At 43.1% G+C, this 19,702-nt stretch overlaps 2 protein-coding genes across 4 annotated transcripts in view; both read right to left on the reverse strand.

Moving 5' to 3' along the window:
* LOC100565625 (uncharacterized) overlaps positions 1-7,924 on the reverse strand; it is a 66,885-nt gene extending 58,961 nt beyond the window's left edge. The window contains exons 1-2 of the mRNA XM_008105782.3: positions 7,722-7,924; positions 1,449-2,525 (exon numbers count right to left, since the gene is read on the reverse strand). Coding sequence (XP_008103989.2) covers positions 1,449-2,222 — 774 coding nt within the window. The 5' untranslated portion in view covers positions 2,223-2,525; positions 7,722-7,924. The remainder of the gene's footprint in view (positions 1-1,448; positions 2,526-7,721) is intronic.
* A 2,387-nt stretch (positions 7,925-10,311) lies between these two features.
* LOC100565817 (zinc finger protein with KRAB and SCAN domains 1) lies at positions 10,312-18,754 on the reverse strand. 3 transcript variants are annotated; one of them, XM_016991879.2, is made up of 6 exons: positions 18,647-18,754; positions 15,160-15,922; positions 14,854-14,959; positions 14,337-14,419; positions 13,168-13,294; positions 10,312-11,548 (listed from the first exon to the last, which is right to left on the reverse strand). In XM_016991879.2, exons 2-6 carry the CDS (start codon positions 15,892-15,894, stop codon positions 10,413-10,415), a joined length of 2,187 nt encoding a protein of 728 aa, XP_016847368.2. In that variant the 5' UTR covers positions 15,895-15,922; positions 18,647-18,754; the 3' UTR covers positions 10,312-10,412. The 3 variants fall into 3 exon arrangements, with proteins under 3 accessions (XP_016847368.2, XP_003218091.4, XP_016847367.2); XM_003218043.4 differs by having other exon boundaries at positions 18,655-18,740; XM_016991878.2 differs by having other exon boundaries at positions 18,350-18,723.
* Between the last annotated feature and the right edge of the window lie 948 nt (positions 18,755-19,702).

The raw sequence follows: 19,702 nt of genomic DNA on the forward strand, positions 1-19,702 counted from the left end.
GTTGGATAAGCGAGTGTTGGATAAGTGAGACTCTACTGTATATATATATATATATATGATGTTGTTGTTGATGATGATGATGCTATTTATTTATACCCCGCTTTATCTCTCCTGAAGAAGACCCAAAGAGGCCTAACATAAAAGCATTAGCATACAAGTTAAAATATACAAATATGCAAACATTATATGCAACTTAAGAACAGATATTATCATAAAAGAAATGAAGCCATTCGGGTCATTCCTTCCATCTTATTTTTAGCTCTGGCACTATTTTTTTTGTTAAAGAAGCCTCTATTAACTAAGATATACCTGCATTTGATGCTAGTAATTCAACATACAGTATGACCCCTGTATCCCTGGTTTCATTTATCCACTTCTGACAAAATATGGTCCCTCTAAGCATGTTGCAAGTTCTCCAGCACATCTCAATGGTAATCTTGAACCAGAGGTCCTTTATTTGAATAGAGTTTGCACATATTTATTCATTTATTTACTGTGTTGTCGAAGGCTTTCATGGCCAGGATCACACGGGTTTGTATGTTTTCCAGGCTGTATGACCATGTTCCAGAAGTATTCTCTATTGACGTTTTACCCACATCTATGGCAGGCATCCTCAGAGGTTGTGACAACCTGTGAGGATGCCTGCCATAGATGTAGGCGAAACATCAGGTGAGAATACTCCTGGAACATGGCCATGCAGCCCGGAAAACATACAACAATCTATTTATTTACTGTATTTATATATTGCTTTTCTCATCCCAGAGCCCCGGTGGCGAAGTGCATTAAAGCACTGAGCTGGAGACCAAAAGGTCCCAGGTTCAAACCCCGGGAGCGGCGTGAGCGGCCGCTGTTAGCTCCAGCTCCTGCCAACCTAGCAGTTCGAAAACATGCCAATGTGAGTAGATCAATAGGTACCACTCCGGTGGGAAAGTAATGGCGCTCCATGCAGTCATGTCGGCCACATGACCTTGGAGGTGTCTACGGACAATGCCGGCTCTTCGGCTTAGAACCAACTCCCAGAGTCAGACATGACTGGACTTAATGTCAGGGGAAACTTTTACCTTTTACCTAAGCATTTTTTAAGTTCTCCAGCACATCTCAATGATAATCTTGAGCCAGAGGTCCTTTATTTGAATAGACTTTGCACATATTTATATACTGCTTTTCTCAGCCCTGGGGGGACTCAAAGTGGTTTACAACATAATAGTGTCAAAATTCAATACCGTACATATGTGTAAAACCATACCTAAACAGTAAACATGCATTAAAACCAGTAAGACTATGAAACATGAGATTAAAAACAACGTTTAGACATTAAGAAAAGAATGAAAACACCTAATATAAACATTAAAATCACGTGATCCAAGCCAAGCCCTTGGGGGATACAGGGGTCATACTGTACATTCAACAGCAGCTGAGACGGAGACTCAATGAGAGGAAAACCCCACCTGCCATTTGCTTGTTTCGGCCTCTCGTTGGCTTGTGAGGAAGTCTTCCACCAGGACTACCGCTTGTGCACAGGTCTCCGGCCCTCCTTCCCGGATCCAGTTCTGGATCTCGAATGGCAAAACAGCCAGGAACTGTTCCAGGATCAGCAGCTCCAGGATCTGCTCCTTGCTGCGTCTCTCCGGCTTCAGCCACCGACAGCAAAGCTCCTGAAGCTGGGTGTAAACTCTCCGCGGATCCTCAACCTCCGGGCAGCAGAACTGCCGGAAGTGCTGCCGTTGCATCTCCATCCTCAGGGCATCCCCGCGCAAGAGGGCTGCCTTCACTTTTCCATAATCCTCCCGATCTCCGGCTTCCAGCATACCGTAGGCTTGTTCCGCTTCTCCGCTCAGGGCCGGCTGGAGACGGGCCACCCACTCTTCCCTTGGCCACCGACAGGCTTTGGCCACTTGCTCAAAGGAGGCCAGGAAGGCCTTGGTGTCGTCCCACGGGGCGGCTTCCAGCACCGCCGGGTCTTCCTCGCTTGTGTGAATGGGCTGCAGGGTCTTCAGGAACTCCTGCCATTGGGCTTCCCAACGTTGTTGCATCCCCTCTTTACCTTCTTGTGATATTCCCCATCCCGGTCGCTCTGCCATATGTTTGGGTGGAACAACACTGGAGGATTTGTGTGCTCGGTTCGGTCCTTTTCCTAGCTCTGTTCCCACCATGTTTTGCTCGCTGGGAGCAGACGGATCACAACCTTCTCCTGGATGGTTGGTTCTGGACCAATTTCTCATATGGTTTTCAATCTCCTCAACAAATATGAGGGTGTGCTTCTAGTGCTTCAGGAGTAAGGCTTAACTTGGTTTGCATCAACTATTATTATGACATCCACTATACAATGTTTTTGGCTGGCTTTCAATCCCCTCGGATCCTCCTAAGAGGACCAAAAGATGGTTCTTCTGTGTTCTAGGCTGGTTTTCTAGCACTCCAAGCAGACAAAAGATTGCTGGATGGCACCAAAGCTTGCAAGTATTAGTGGTCCTGCAGCCTCCCGAGTCTATTTCCCAAAAATATGTGATACTGGAGTGCTTTTCTCCCTAGAGAAAGAGACGATGGAAAAAGAAAAGATTGAATAATAAAAAAAACAAAGAGACATCAAGGATAAAACAGATTGGTCTGGTTTCAACGCTTTTATTCGAAAGGGAGGAAACACTCTCATAATAGACCTATCCGAAGTATGAAAACACTAAAATCTAAAGAAGGAAAACTGGGAAACACAAAGGACAATGACGAATCCACAAAAAGTACTTCCCTAAGAGGACAATGGGAAGTCCCTTTATATTTTTCCTTTTTAAAACTATTTTTTCCTCTCTTCTCTTTTGTTGTTTGTTTTTTGTTTTGTTTACTCTCCAGCACTTTTCCCTCATTATCCTATACTTTTTATGTTTTCCTAGCTTTCACTGTAACATTACTTATAACATAATAAAAATTATTTTTAAAAAAACAAAGGATGGAGAGCCAAAGTGAAAAAGGAGGAAATCAATCAGTCTTAGGCCCCTTCTACACTGCCATATAAAATCCAGATTATCTACTTTGAACTGGATTATATAGCAGCCAAGACCATAGCCAAAAATTTTTTTCCAGGGGGGGGGATATTTTTTAGTGAATCATGAAGAGTAGTTCCATAACGCAAAATAATTTAGAAATCAGGCTCCATCGATAAATTTCAGTGGACACTCAAGACAGATAAACTTCAGTGGAAACTCAAGGCAGATAAACTTCAGTGGACACCCCTATGGAAACTCATGGGGATTTGGTTAATCAGTTAAAATTCATGAGTAAACTAGGGTTTTTTTTAAACCTGAAAAAGTTCGGGGGGGGGGGTGTTAAACCCCCTAACCTCCCGCCTCTTGGCTACAGCCCTGATGGCAGTGTAGACTCATATAATCCAGTTCAAAGCAGATCATGTGTATTATCTGATTTGATAATCTGGATTATATGACAGTGAAGAAATGGCCTTAAATTCAAATCCTCTTTCAGCCATGAAAATCTACTGGGTGGCCTTGGGCAAGTCACACACTCTCGGTCTGAGACCCCCCCCCCCCAATACTGCAGTATTATTATTATTATTATTATTATTATTATTATTATTATTATTATTATGTTCCTTCTTACAAATGCTTTTTCTATTCACCAAGCCTTGAACTGCTATGGTTCAATGCTACAAGATTGTGGGGGTTGTAGTTTCACCCTCTGGGTTGCTGCGAGTTTTCCGGGCTGAATGGCCATGTTCCAGAAGCATTCTCTCCTGACGTTTTGCCCACATCTATGGCAGGCATCTTCAAAGCTGTGAGCTCTTTAGCCCTCTCTACCAAGGGAGCTCTGATGTCTCACCAAACTACAACTCCTATGATTGCATAGCCTTGAGCCATGGCAGTCAATCTGAATTAATTCTAGGAGCTAGAGATTGCTAGAGAGAACATTTTTATGACAGAACTAGCTGTGCCCGGCCACGCGTTGCTGTGGCGTTGTCTGGTGGTGTTGGTGAGAAATTGTTGAGGTAGTGGTGGTATTGAATGTCTGTTGTATGGTTGTCTTTATGTTGAGTATGCATTTGGTTGTTTGTGTACTGTGAAAGTGGTGAGGGTAGAGGGGGTCTATGTCCCTGTGTAGTATTGTATAGTGTTTATACATTGTGCATGTGTTGTGAATGCTTGGATTGGAAAGGGTTGGGCTGGATGGCCCTTAGGGGTGTCTCCAAACTCTTGTGCCTGCCCCCTGGGCTGAGTAGGTGGCTAGGAGACCAAGTGGGCAGAGATTAGCCCTCTAAATTGGCAGCAATTGGATAAAAACAATTATTCCTCTCCCTCTAATTAGGACTTTATTTTTCTTTTCTTTTTGTTGTATCAACCTAGAGCCGTGAATGATGGGTTCTGTTGTCAAATTTCGAGGTTGCGGGGCCTGTAGTTTTGTTATTTTGTCCACTGCCCTGATGCCATAACTCTTTTATATATATAGATAAGCTTATCCGCTATGCAATCAATCTTATTATAACATATTAAATGATCATATCACAACACTCTGATTTTGAACTAAACATAAACATCAGGGGGGAAAGCAGCTAAAATGTTTTCCTGTCTAAACTTTGTAAAAAAATTTCCAACTCCTCTGTCAAAGAGGGCAGAGGTGCCTCAACAAACTATAACTCCAGGTTGCTGTGTAGTCTGACATTATGGTTATCAGAGTGTTCCAGCATTTCTGTGTTCTCAGATAATATGCCGTGCCCAGTTTGGTTCATCAAGTGCTCTGCTATGGCTGACCTCTCTGGTTGAGTTAGTCTGCAGTGCCTTTCATGTTCCTTGATTCGTATTAACTCAACCAGAGAAGTCAGCCATAGCAGAGCACTTGATGAACCAACCTGGACACCGCATATTGTTAGAGAACATGGAAATCCTGGACCGCTCTCATAACCACCATGTCAGACGATACAGAGAAGCCATTGAAATCCACAAACATGTGGACAATTTCAACAGAAAGGATGAAAACATGAAAATGAACAAAATCTGGCTACCAGTATTAAAAACACTCTAAGAACAACACTCTGAAAACAGGGGAATTCCAGGCATGAAACAATCAGGGCCAGCTAACACCTCCCAACAAAGGATTCCCTCAGGCAGGAACCAGCCAGGCCTTGAAGCTGCAAGGCTAATCAAGGTGCCCAACTGCAACATTCACATTTGACTCAAACAGACAAAACCTGGACATTCCACAGACATATAAACCCCACCAGCCTAGGGTTGTTGAGTGTTTTCTGGGCTGTCTGGCCATGTTCCAGAAGCATTCTCTCCTGACGCTTTGCCCACATCTTTGGCAGGCATCCTCAGAGGTTGTGAAGTATATGGAGAAACTAAGCAAGGAAGGTTTATATATCTGTGGAAAGTCCAGGATGGGGGAAAGAACTCTTGTCTGATCAAGGCCAGTGTGAATGTTGTAATTAATCACCTTGATTAGCATTAAATGTCCTTGCAAGCTTCATGTCCTGGCCTGGGGGAATCCTTTGTTCAGAGTCGTTAGCTGCCCCTCATTGATTCATGTCTGGAATTCCTCTGTTTTCAATGTGTTGTTCCTGATTTACTGTTTTGATTTTGGAGTTTTTTTAATACTGGTAGCCAGATGATGATCATTTTCATGGTTTCCTCCAGAAAGGTTTCTTCATATACCTCACAACCTATAAGGATGCTTGCTATAGATGTGGGTGAAATGTCAGGAGAGAATGCTTCTGGAACATGGACATACAGCCCAGAAACACACACAACAACCCTGTGATACCGGCCATGAAAGCCTTCGACAACACCCACCTGCCTAGTTTCCAGCAGACCTCACAACCTCTGAGAATGCCTGGCATAGATGTGGGTGAAACGTCAGGAGAGAATGCTTCTGAGACATGGCCAGCTCACAACAACCCAGTGATTCCGGCCATCAATTGGATAACATTGAGTTATGGTTGTTAAAAGTTGTGGCAAACAACACAAGTCCTTGTATCCAAGAGGGACTTTCTGCAGGTATGGCTGCTTCCCTGGCTGGGGACCATCATGCCAGTACCTGCTGAAATTCCTTGTTGTTGTTGTTTATTTATTTATTACAATACTTATATCCCGCCCTTCTCACCCATAGGAGACTCAGGGCGGCTTACAATAAAACACAGTATGCCTGCTATAGATGTGGGCGAAACATCAGGAGAGAATACTTCTAGAACATGGAATACAGTAGAGTCTCACTTATCCAAGCCTCGTTTATCCAACGATCTGGATTATCCAATGTATTTTTGTAGTCAATGTTTTAAAAACATTGTAATATTTTGGTGCTAAATTCATAAATACAGTAATTACAACATAGCATCACTACGTATTGAATTACTTTTTCTGTCAAATTTGTTGTATAACATGATGTTTTGGTGCTTAATTTGTAAAATCATAACCGAATTTGATGTTTAATAGGCTTTTCCTTAATCCCTCCTTATTATCCAACATATTCACTTATCCAACATTCTGCCGGCCCATTTATGTTGGATAAGTGAGACTTTACTGTACTTATATCCTGCCCTTCTCACCCATAGGAGACTCAGGGCGGCTTACAATAAAACACAGTCTAAAAATATTACAGGAAATTCAACCAGTTAAAAATTAAATGCATTAAACATTGATTTAAAATGTTATGCCTTCTCAGTATTATATTAGCACTTTATTGACTACTAGCTGTGCCCGGCCACGCGTTGCTGTGGCTAGGACTTAATTTTACTTTTCTTTTTGTTGTATGAACGTAGAGGCGTGGATGAGAGGTTGTGCTGTCAATTTTCAAGGTTGTGGGGCGTTTAGTTTAGTTGTTTTGTCCAGTGCCGTGATTCCATTACCCTTTTATATATATAGATGTTAGCTGTGAAACTACCTCTCCCGACTCTGAAATATTCTGCACTTTGGCCCAGATCCGTGTATTCATCTTTTTAACTTTTTATTTTGTATGTTGACCTTTTATGACTGTTTTATTGATGCCGATGTGTTATTGTTGAGTAATTTGTTTTATTGTCTTGCTGTTGTTATTATACAACAGGCATGGCCCCATGTAAGCTGCCCCGAGTCCCTTTGGGGAGATGGGGTGGAGTATAAGAATAAAGTTATTATTATTATTATTATTATTATTATTATTATTATTATTATTATTATTATGATACAGCAAACAAGATAGATATGCTGGATTTCATATCACAAAATCACAAGTCGAACACTTCCCAAGTGTCTAGGACTGTGTGATGTATTTTTGGATGATGCGTGCAGATCCCAGTAGGGTGGCCTTTTGCAGTTGGCAGATCGTAATTTTGTCAATGCCTATTGTTTCCAAATGCCGGCTGAGATCTTTTGGCACAACATTGTTGTCATTATTATTATTATTATTAAACATTGATTAAAATATGCATATGTTGTTGCTGTTGTTGTGTGCCTTCATGGAGTTTCTAGCCCATGGCATTTCCTTGGCCTGATTAGTTCAGAGGGAGTTGCTTGCCTTTGCCTTCCTCTGAGTTGCAGTTTCCCAAAATAAAAGAGTGCTGGGGCCTCACCAAACTACAACTCCCAGGATCCCATAGCATGGAGCCATGGCAGCTAAAGCGGTGTCGCGCTACATTTGTTCCACAGTGTGGATACACACTGTCACACACATACCCCGCCCCAAATCCGAAGATTTAATTAATCCGGTCCTGACCTTTTCCTATAGCAAAATCAACCCAAAAGCTTGCCTACCAGGAGCGGCGAGGAAGCAGGCGTGACTCCGGATTGAATGCTTCCTGGGTGGAAACGGGGGGGACAGAAGGGGCCAGGAGGAGACTGCAAGTCCCAGCAGCCCCGGCCTTTCCTCTCCCCCTGCAACCGCGGCAGAGAGCGTTCACACGTCCGCCCACTCGACACGCAACTTCCGAGGAAGGAAGGAGAAGGCGAGGAGGAGGAGGAGGAGGAGGAGCAGGAAGAGCGGAATCGGCTGTTCAACTTCCTTTCCTTCCTAACACTATGTAACAAAACCTGAAACAATGTCTGTTCCTGGCTTGGAAGTGCTGTTTCCTATTGATCTGTGCGGACCTTACTTATTCTATACCAGGATCTGATCCCTGCTTTAAACTGGATTATATGTGTCCCCACTGCCAGATCATTTGAGATAAAGAGCCAACCTGGGATCAGTTGTTCTACTCCAGAAACTTCCTTTTTCTGGCACAAACGGATTGAGACTCCACAGAATCATAGAGTTGGAAGAGACCTCGTGGTCATCCAGTCCAACCCGATTCAGTCAAGAAGCAGGAAACTCACATTCAAAGCACCCCCGACAGATGGCCATCCAGCCTCTGCTTAAAAGTCTCCAAAGGAGGTAGAGGCTTGCCACACTCTGGGGCAGAGAGTTCCACTGCTGAACAGCTCTCACAGAGAGGAAGTTCTTCCTCTTGTTCAGGTGGAATCTCCTTTCCTGTAGTTTGAAGCCATTGTTCTGCATCTTAGACAGATGGCCATCCAGCCTCTGCTTAAAAGTCTCCAAAGAAGGAGCCTCCACCACACTCCGAGGCAGAGAGTTCCACTGCTGAACAGCTCTCACAGTGAGGAAGTTCTTCCTAATATTCAGGTGGAATCTCCTTTCCTGTAGTTTGAAGCCGTTGTTCCATGTCTGAGTCTCCAGGGCAGCAGAAACAAGCTTGCTCCCTCCTCCCTATGATGAAGATATTCATTGAAAAACTAGAGCAAAATGTGCCACATGATTTCTGTTTTCTGAGTGTTGCTCTTTATTCACTGTCCTGATTTTAGAGTTTTTAAATACTGGTAGCCAAATTTTGTTCATTTTCATGGTTTCCTCCTTTCTGTTGAAATTGTCCACATGCCTGTGGATTTCAATGGCTTCTCTGTGAAATATGACATGGTGGCTGCATTACGTGTTTTTGTGTCAAATTTGACCCAGTGAATGAAAAGACATCCTGTATATCAGATATTTACATTATGATTCATAATAGCAGCAAAATTACAGTTATGAAGTAGCAATTAAAATAATATGGTTGGGGGTCACCACAACATGAGGAACTGTATTAAGGGGTCGTGGCATTAGGAAGGAAGAGAACCACTGATTCTAGTTTATATTAGTATACTAGTTTATATTTAGGTTAAATTGCCTCTGCGTCTGTCTCTGTCTCGGTTCTATGTGTATATGGGCATTGAATGTTTGCCCTATATGTATATAATGTGATCCGCCCTGAGTCCCCTTCGGAATGAGAAGGGTGGAATATAAATACTGTGAATAAATAAATATAAATACTAGAAGGGTTTGATGGGCTTTGACCTTGAGTTATAGAGTTGTAGTTCACTTACATCCAGAGAGCACTGTGGACTCAAACAATGATGGATCTGAACCAAACTTGGTGCGAATCTTCAATATGCCCAAATGTGAACACTAGTGGAGTTTGGGGAAAACAGACCTTGACATTTGGGAGTTGTAGTTGCTGGGATTTATAGTTCACCTACAATCAAAGAGCATTCTGAACTCCACCAACAATGGAATTGAACCAAACTTGACACACAGAACTTCCATGACCAACAGAAAATACTAGAAGGGTTTGGTGGGCTTTGACCTTGAGTTTTGGAGTTGTAGTTCACCTACTTTCAGACAGCACCATGGACTCAAACAATGATGGATCTGGACCAAACTTGGTGCGAATCCTCAATATGCCCAAATGTGAACAGTGGTGGAGTTTAGGGAAAATAGACCTTGACATTTGGGAGTTGTAGTTACTGGGATTTATAGTTCACTTACAATCAAAGAGCCCCTTGAACTCCACCAATGATAGAATTGGGCCAAACTTCCCACACAGAATGCCCATGACCAACAGAAAATAGTGGAGGGATCTGAGAAGAATTGACAATGATTTAGGGGAGATGTAGTTCACATACAGTAGAGTCTCACTTATCCAACATAAACGGGACGGCAGAATGTTGGATAAGCGAATATATTGGATAATAAGGAGACATTAAGGAAAAGCCTATTAAACATCAGATTAGGTTATGATTTTACAAATTAAGCACCAAAGCATCATGTTATACAACAAATTTGACAGAAAAAGTAGTTCAATAGGCAGTAATGTTATGTAGTAATTACTGTATTTACGAATTTAGCACCAAAATATCACGATATATTGAAAACATTGACTACAAAACTGCGTTGGATAATCCAGAACGTTGGATAAGCGAGTGTTGGGTAAGTGAGACTCTACTGTACTTCCAGACAGCACTGTGAATTAATGTTTTCTGATGGTTTTTGGTGACCCCTCAGGGGTCCTGACTCCCAGGTTGAGAAACACTGGTGTAAATGTACAAAGATAATTTATTATGAAGACAGGAAACTTGGAATCCCTTACAACTCGTATGACACTTAACATACATTCTCAGGGTTTTTTTTCCCCTGACTTAATCCACGCTCAGGACATCTGTATGGTTTCTCTCCAGGTGTATTCTCTGGTGCCTCTTCACCTGCTGGCTCCGGCTGAAGCTTTTTCCACAGTCCGAACATTTGTAGGGCTTCTCCCCCGTGTGGATCCTCCGATGGTTCCTCAGGTCGCTCCCCTGAATGAAACATTTCCCGCACTCGGGACACTTGTAGGGCTTTTCCCCCGTGTGGATGCGCTGGTGTTTCTTCAGGATGCCTTCCTCGTTGAAGCACTTCCCGCACTCGGAGCACTTGAACGGCTTCTCTCCGGTGTGGATTCGGTGGTGCCTCTTCAGATTCCTGGCCTCCGTGAAGCTCTTCCCACACTCGGGGCATTTGTAGGGTTTCTCCCCGGCGTGCATGAGTTCGTGACTCTTCAGGTATTTCTTCTGACTGAAGCACTTGCCACACTGAGCACACTCGTACGGTTTTATTTCCGCATGCATTTCCTGGTGTCTCAACAACGCCGGTTTGGAAGTGAAAACTTTGCCACACTCCGGACAGTCATGAACTCTTTCTCCAGGACACGAATGGGTCAGTAAATGTTCTCTTTCACTGCGGCACTGACGACAAGGAGAAGATTCCCGAAGCCTTCCTTCACTAGAAAGTCCTGGATGTTTCTTGAGTGGCTTTGTGTAATTGAAGGTCCAGTCAGGGGGACACTTTGGTTCAATGTGACTGAGCTTCTCTTTTGCGTGGTGTCTGTTCAAATAAACTCCCCTCTCAGAGAATTTAGATTTACACTCCCCTGATATCGTTCTCTGGGGGATATCAGAATACGGATTTTGCTGGAAGTCTGCATTGATATGTATCATATCAAGCTCTAGCTGATCACAAGATGTTCTGTCACCGTTGACCATGAATGGCATGCCATCTCTTCCGGGAACCTTCAAAAGCTGGCAAACTGGAGACGTGAAAGCTGTTGTGAGTTCATTGCATCTGCTTGATCTCTCCATCAGTTGACTTCTCTGTTCCTCTTCGAACTCATATATCTCTTGCATGCCACCTTCCTTCCTTCTGCCTTGCATTATATGTGATGACGTCTCAGATGTGTCCTCCGACTCGTTTCTTCCATCCTCACAGTTCTCCGTCTTGATCATACTCCTTTCTCTGCCACCTGTAGAGACAGAGCATGGAATTTGGCTCATTCTATGGTGACCGCTTTTCAAGCTGTCTGTAACTTCTGTTATTTATTTCTAATAATAGTGTATATACCTGGAATTAAGGGCACCCCTGGTGGCACAGTGTGTTAAAGCGCTGAGCTGCTGAACTTGCGGACCAAAAGGTCCCAGGTTCAAATCCGGGGAGCGGAATGAGCGCCCACAGTTAGCCCCAGCTCCTGCCAACCTAGCAGTTCGAAAACATGCTAATGTGAGTAGATCAATAGGTACTGCTCCATGCAATCATACCGGCCACATGACCTGGGGATGTCTATGGACAATGGTGGGTATTCGGCTTAGAAATGGAAATGAGCAACAACCCCCAGAGTTGGTCACGACTGGACTTAACGTCAGGGAAAACCTTTATCTTTATACCTGGCATTGTCCAGCTGTCGTTGAGACTACTGCCCACTTACTTTTTCCCTTCTCCATCTCTGTTAAGGCCTATCTCATGATGTTTCCCTTTCCTTCCCTTTCCTCAGAGTCATTATTATTACTACTGTTATTTTATTTTATGACACAGCAAACAAGATAGATATGCTAGATTTCGTATCACAAAATCACAAGTTGAACACTTCCCAAGTGTCTAGGACTGTGTGATGTATTTTCGGATGATGCGTGCAGATCCTAGTAAGGTGGCCTTTTGCAGTTGGCAGATCGTAATTTTGTCAATGTCTATTGTTTCCAAATGCTGGCTGAGATCTTTTGGTACGGCACCCAATGTGCCCATCACCACAGGGACCACCTGAACTGGTTTCTGCCAAAGTCTTTGAAGTTCAATCTTGAGGTCCTGATAGCGGCTGAGTTTTTCCTGTTATTATTATTATTATTATTAGGTTCTTGGGAACCATCAAAATGAACAAAACCTGGCAGCCATAATTAAAAAGTCTACAATTTGGACAGTAAATAAAGAACAACACTCTGAAAATAAGGGTATTCTAGACAGGAAACAACCAGAGCCAGCTAACACCTCCCCCAGGGAAGAAAAAACCATGCTTTGAAGCTGCAAGCCCATTCAGTGCTAATCAAGGTGACTAATTACAATATTCATACTTGCCTCCACAAACAAAAACCCACTTAGGACGATGCCACAGCACATGTGGCTGGGCAGAGCTAGTACTATATATATATATATATATATATATATATATATATATATATATCTCAATGTATAGTATATTGCGTTTTGTGTTTCTTTATGACTCTATAATAATAATCAGTATGTCTCATAATATAAATCTTCCTGTTTTATCCAAGATCTTTTTATGTTTTTAAAATGTAGGAGACAAATGAAGTATTAGGTATATTTTAGATGAACTAAATATTTGCAAGCAACACTTATGGAAGGACTGTTTGTTCACGCTCCCACTCACACCTTTCACCCAACATTTGGTACAGAATTTCATTTAAAAATACTGGAAATGGAATACAATTCATTTTTGCCTAGCATGCCTTCGAGATCATATTTTTGCCTTTTGTCTTGGCCCTTTCTGACTATATCTGACCTTTCCCTGTTCTAACAAGAGTGAGCGATATGGCCACAGAGGGACCAGAACCGAACGGAGGACATCCTTACCCAAAGTGTCCACTTTTTTGCCGTTCTCCTGCAGGACTTCCCAGACAACTGTCTGTTGACCTGGATGGGTGAGGCCCCGCTGGACTATCTGCAAAGACATACTGGCTTCGTTGGGATCCATTGGCTCCTGCAGAGGTGAAAAAGGAAAAATAAAAACGAAGGTGAATGCAAAACTTCATATACTTACCCTGCGAGAAAGATCCAGGAATTTTATCATCCAGAAGATGAGGAAAGAACAACGTGTCTTTACAGAGCACAATAAAATTAAATGATGGACTATGTCCGTAACACTCTGTAAGAGAGAGAGGAAGCAAACAGGAAGGGAAAGGTCCTGATCCCTCTCCGTCTATCCAACTCACACTTAGAGATCAAGAGAGCAGCAGCAACAAGTATAGATGATGAGGAACTGAAAATACGGATTTTTAGACATATATTGTATGCACATTAGAAGCAGTGAAATGTAGAAAAATCAGACTCTCTCTGTGTTAGATTTTAGGGATGCACAAGCTGACAGGACAAAGGGGAGAAGGGGGGCCAGTTATCTATACATTCCAGTGTGAATTGGTTCCTAGCACAGCTTAATGGAAGGAGAGCTGACCTCTCCTCCTCCCTTTCTCTTGACAAGGGGCCATGATTAATCTACTATAGCTGAGCCATGGTGTCTGTGACTTGCTACACACTTTTAAGAGTACTTAGATAGGAAAATGCTGATTGTGCATATTTATGCCCATGTATGTAAGCATGTGAAGTGACGTACTAATGACGAGATGTATGTAAAAGCATGTTCTTTGTCTGAAAATGTATAAAAGGCAAGTTCACGCCTTGATCGTCTCTCTGGTTTTGCTTTTTGGAAGAGATTCCACTTCCAGAGACTCAGCTGAAATAGTAAACCGGACTTTTTGGCCTCTCAAAAGGATCTCTCTTTGTGTTATCTCTCCCTTCATCTACAACATAGACACTGCAGTGTCTTCATAGAATCATAGAATAGTAGAGTTGGAAGAGACCTCATGGGCCATCCGGTCCAACCCCCTGCCAAGAAGCAGAAAATCGCATTCAAAGCACCCTCAATAAAGCTGTTGAAATGCAGAAATTCTGTGTGATTGAGCAGCCCATAGAGCACAGGTTCCAACCATTCATATAGCTCAACAACTCCCTAGAATGCCACGTACCTTCTTGACACCAGTCTGGACCACTTCCTGTCCTTCATGAGGAAGGGATGATTCTGCATGACTGAGGCATTTGATTCCATTGCCTGTGAAAAATAAGAAGGCAGATGCCAGAAAAGAAGTGAACCCATTGCTTCATCCTTAGGTCCCAGCCAGAGTATGAAGAGCTTATTGAAATTCAGTGCACCTCTGCTTTAAAAACAAAGTTTGAATCTATGCAACCGAATGATTTTTGGGCAGGACTGACAGGTATAGTAGCTGGAAAGGCTACCTGAGCAAGTGAGGGAACACTGTATACATTTTAAATAAACATATTAACACTGTTCGACAGTCAGATACTTTAAAAATGCTATAACTTGAAAAATCATGTTGGAAGTCTTTTATGCACATAATTGCAGGACAAGATGCATCTGCCTAAATCTTCTTTTCTGTAAAACCGCCATAGGTGCAGGGCTTTTCATTGGCTTAAACGTCCCAAAAACACAAGGACAAACATGGGAAAACTCAGTAAAGTCCTTACCAGGCGCACTGATCTCTGTGTCACCATTTTGTGTGACTTCTTTATAGGACTCTGAAGACTCTTCCTCTTTACCTGGAGAGCCCAGGCACTCCTCCGTCAGTGGCCCCTGAAACACAGAGGAGAATTGTGCTGAGAACAGAGGGACATTGCTGGGAAATGATCACTTTTTGGCCAGGGCAGCCCCCTCTTTTTTGCTAGTAAAACTGAATTACTGTGTGGCGTAATAATACACTGTCTAAAAACAGTGCCACTAACATGAAATGTTTGGAAAGCTCTGCTCTAGGGTCTCAATATTAAAAACCTCACCTGCCACTTCCGCCTCTCAGCCTCTTGCTGGCACATCATGAAATCCTCCACCAGGGCAACAGCCTGGGAGCAACTATCTGGTCCTCCAACTCGGATCCAGCCTTGAAGATCTGGAGGGAGACTGGCCAGGAATTGCTCCAGGACCAGCAGCTCCAGGATCTGCTCCTTGCTGCGTCTCTCCGGCTTCAGCCACCGACAGCAAAGCTCCTGGACTTGGCTGTAAACCCTTCGCGGATCCTCAACCTCCTGGCAGCAGAACTGCCGGAAGTGTTGACGCTGTGTCTCTATTTTCAGGGCATCTGCTCTCAAGATAGCAGCCTTCACTTTTCCATAATCCTTCTTGTCTCTGGCTCCCAGGCTCTGAAAGGCCTGCTCTGCATCTCCGCTCAATGCGGGCAACAGCCGAGCTGCCCACTCTTCCTTTGGCCACCGACAGGCTTTGGCCACTTGCTCGAAAGAGGCCAGGAAGGCCTTGGCGTCTTCCCATGGGACGGTTTCTGTTGTCACTTGGTTCTTCCACCCGGTGTGGAGAGGCTGCAGTGTTTCCAAGAAGTCCTGCCACTGGGCCTCCCAGGTATGCTCGTGCATACCTTTGCCTGGCTCTTCTTTGCCCTCGACGGAAGCTCCTAACCCTCGTTGCTCTGTGAAACATTCAGACCGAACATCAGCAGTGGCTTTCCTAAGTTCACCTTGTCCACCGTGTGGTTGCCGAGCTGCAGACATTTCCTCCTTCATGGCTTGTGGTTCTGGTACCAAGAGTATTCTGAAAGCAGGCACGAGATAATATTTTAGAGATTGAGATAGAAAAGCCATTAGACAGGTATGGGCAAACTTAGGTAGGCTGTTAGTAATTTATTTATTATTTATTTATTTACAGCATTTATATTCCGCCCTTCTCACCCCGAAGGGGACTCAGGGCGGATCACATTACACATATAGGCAAACATTCAATGCCTTTTAACATAGAACAAAGACAAACAAACATAGGCTCCAAGCCGGGCCTCGAACTCATGACCTCCTGGTCAGAGTGATTCATTGCAGTGATTGATTGCAGCTGTTCTCCAGCCTGCGCCACAGACCGAGCCCGAGGAATTGTGGGAGGAATTGTGGGAGTTGAAGTCTAAAACACCTGGAGGAAGGACCCAAGTTGGCCCATGCTCTGAGCAGCATACACTCATACAACCCAGTTCAAGGCAGACAACCTGCAGCTTGAAACTTTCTTCTATAGCATCATCATCAAAATAGTTTATTGTACGGGCCCAAGGCCATGATAAAAAAGCACCACATGCACACAATAGTACCCTCAGAGCAACAGGCACCAAAATACCAAATAGAAAACATAATCATGCTCCCACAAAGAGCAAAAACAATGCAAGTTAACAATAATTAAAATGCATTTTGGAATAGGGTCCAGTTAACCCTTGGAGTCTCCTTGGCAGTTGATGGAAATTTTACCTAACTCTATCTTTCTGATCCTTTTTGCAGATAGAGCAAAAAGAGCTACAGTTGAGTCTCACTTATCTAACATAAACGGGCTGGCAGAATGTTGGATAAGCGAATATGTTGGATAATAAGGAGGCATTAAGGAAAAGCCTATTAAACATCAAATTAGGTTATGATTTTACAAATGAAGCACCAAAACATCATGTTAGACAACAAATTTGGCAGAAAAATTAGTTCAATACGCAGTAATGCTATGTAGTAATTACTGTATTTATGAATTTAGCACCAGAATCTCACGATATATTGAACACATTGACTACAAAAATGTGCTGGATAATCCAGAACATTGGATAAGCGAGTGTTGGATAAGTGAGACTCTACTGTACTTCATAAGTTACATAGTCATTTGTGTCGCTCAGCAGACACTGCCCTACATGGAACACTTTGAGAAACAAGCCCTAGAAATAGCAACAAAAAAAGCCCACTATATGGTTCAGATATGTGGATGACACCTTCACCATTTGGATCCATGGAGAAGAAGAACTCAACAAGTTTCTGGACCACTACAAAAGCATCCACCCAAACATCCAGTTCACCACGGAAAAAGAAAACGAATGAAAACTGCCATTTGTAGATATTCTAGTCATCCGCAAACCCAATCAACAATTGGGCCACACAATTTACAGAAAACCTACACACATGGATAGATACCTTAATAAAAACTCCAACCATCACCCAAGTCAAAAAAGGAGCACAATCAAAGCCCTGACAGACCGTGCACAAAGAATCTGTGAACCTCACCTCCTCCAAGGTGAACTAAACCACCTAAACTGGGCTCTACAGGCCAATGGAGACTCCACCACAGACATCAGAAGAGCTGCAAGGCCAAGAACAAGCCAGGAGAGTCAAGACAAAGATCCACCCAAAGGAAAGGTGTTCTTTCCATACATCAAGGGAACCACTGACAGCATAGGGAATCTGATGAAGAAGCACAACCTACAAACTATCTAGAGGCCCACTAAGAAAATTGAACAAATGCGACGATCAGCAAAGGACAAGAGGGATCCTCTCTCCTCTGCAGGAGTCTACCATATACCATGCAGCTATGGACAAGTCTACATAGGAACCACCAAATGCCCAGGCACAAATCAAGGAACACAAAAGGCACTGCAGACTAATTCAACCAGAGAAGTCAGCCATAGCAGAGCACTTGATGAACCAACCTGGACACAGCGTATTATTTGAGAACACAGAAATGCTGGACCACCATGTCAGACTACACAGAGAAGCTATTGAAATCCACAAACGTGTGGACAATTTCAACAGAAAGGAGGAAACCATGAAAATTAACAAAATCTGGCTACTAGTATTTTAAAAACTCTAAATCCAGGACAGCAAAGAAGGAAAAACACTCTGAAAATTACAGACATGAATCAATCAGGGGCAGCTAACGCCTCTGAACAAAGGATCCCCCCCAGGCAGGAATGAAGCTTGCAAGGGCATGAATGCTAATCAAGGTGATTAATTACAACATTCACACTGGCCTCCAACAGACTAGAGTTCTTTCTCCCACCCTGGACCTTCCTCAGATATATAAACCTCCCTTGCTTTGTTTCCAACAGACCTCACAACCTCTGAGGATGCCTGCCATCGATGTGGGCGAAACGTCAGGAGAGAATGCTTCTGGAACATGGCCATACAGCCTGGAAAATGCACAACAACCCAACTGCAATAGGATTCCTTTTACCTTTTGTCAGCAAGTGTTTCAGGTGTCTTTCTCTTGGGTCACTATACAAAGGACAGACTAACAAATAATGCACAATGTCTTCTCCCTGACATTGACTACAGATACATAGTCTGTTTTTCCCATGGCACATTATGGTTGCAACCACCTAACACTGCGGTTGGCATTACTTGGAATCCTTCTATGGCAGTGTAGATTAAGCCTTAATCTGCATTTGCAACTCCCTCTCTCTCCTTCTCCTCCAATCTCCCATTCATTCCCCTCTTCCTTTCTCCTTTTCTCTCTTCTCTTTCCTTTCACCTGCAAACCTCTCAGCTGTCGGGCATCTCCACTTGGGAAGCATCTCCCAGGAAGAGCTGCACTGCAAAGGCCGGAATTATAGAGTCTGTAGCCAAATCCTCCGGCCAGACCGTCTCCTAGAAGGCTCTCTGACAGCTGCACTTTATTGTTCTGTCCCCACTGTTTGGAAAAAAGACTGCATCTCCACTGTGTAGTACAATGAATGCAGTTTGCTGAGACACCAGCACTCTTTGGCAGAGGAGGCTAAAAGGCCTTGGGAAACTACAACTAGGCTTCTTCCATACTGCCCCTATATCCCAGGATCTGAATCCAGATTATCTGACACTGCAGATTCATATATAATCCACTTCAAAGCAGATAACCTGGGATCGGATCCTGGGATATAGGGCAGTGTGGAAGGGGCCCCACTTAACCAGAACTCTCAAGCAACTGGCAAAAAAAATATCGAAAAAATACTTTAAATTAAAATCAATTCTTCGCAGAAATGTTACATTAAGTGACATTTGCCTTTCTTCACATTTCAATTTCGGTATTTCCATACAGAATGTATCATACGGTACAGGGGTTCTCAAATGTTTTCAACCGCAGAGTCCTTTTTGAAGCAAATGTTACTAATGGAGCTCCAATAAATATTTATATACAGTAGAGCAGGGGTCCCCAAACTTTTAAAACTGGGGGCCAGTTCACGATCCCTCAAGCCATTGGGAGGGCCGGACTATAGTTGGCCACCGAGCAATAATAATAATAATAATAATAATAATAATAATAATAATAATAATAATAATAATTGATGTTGCCATCCCAGGTGACAGTCTCATTGACAAAAACAACAGGAAAAATTCAGCCCTCAGGGCTCTTCCACACAGCCATATAACACAGAATATCATACCAGAATAACCCACAATATCTGCTTTGAGCTCGGTTATCTGAGTCCACACTGCCCTATATCCCAGTTCAATGTTTGGTGCTAAATTCGTAAATAAAGTAATTCCTACATAACATTACCATGTATTGAACTGCTTATTATTATCCCTCTTTATTATCCAACGCTTTTAA

This window comes from Anolis carolinensis, chromosome 2 (assembly GCF_035594765.1).
Source record: "Anolis carolinensis isolate JA03-04 chromosome 2, rAnoCar3.1.pri, whole genome shotgun sequence".
NCBI lineage: Eukaryota > Metazoa > Chordata > Lepidosauria > Squamata > Dactyloidae > Anolis > Anolis carolinensis.

What these genes read in the sequence shown, in the direction of transcription:
- LOC100565817 (XM_003218043.4), bottom strand. Translation starts at nt 18,689, where the DNA reads ATGCTTCCCAAGTGGAGATGCCCGACAGCTGAGAG. An exon ending in AGATGCCCGACAGCTGAGAG is followed by an intron (nt 15,923 to 18,654) that starts GTTTGCAGGTGA and finishes GCCTGCTTTCAG; the next exon opens with AATACTCTTGGTACCAGAAC. An exon ending in CTGAGAGGCGGAAGTGGCAG is followed by an intron (nt 14,960 to 15,159) that starts GTGAGGTTTTTA and finishes TCTGTGTTTCAG; the next exon opens with GGGCCACTGACGGAGGAGTG.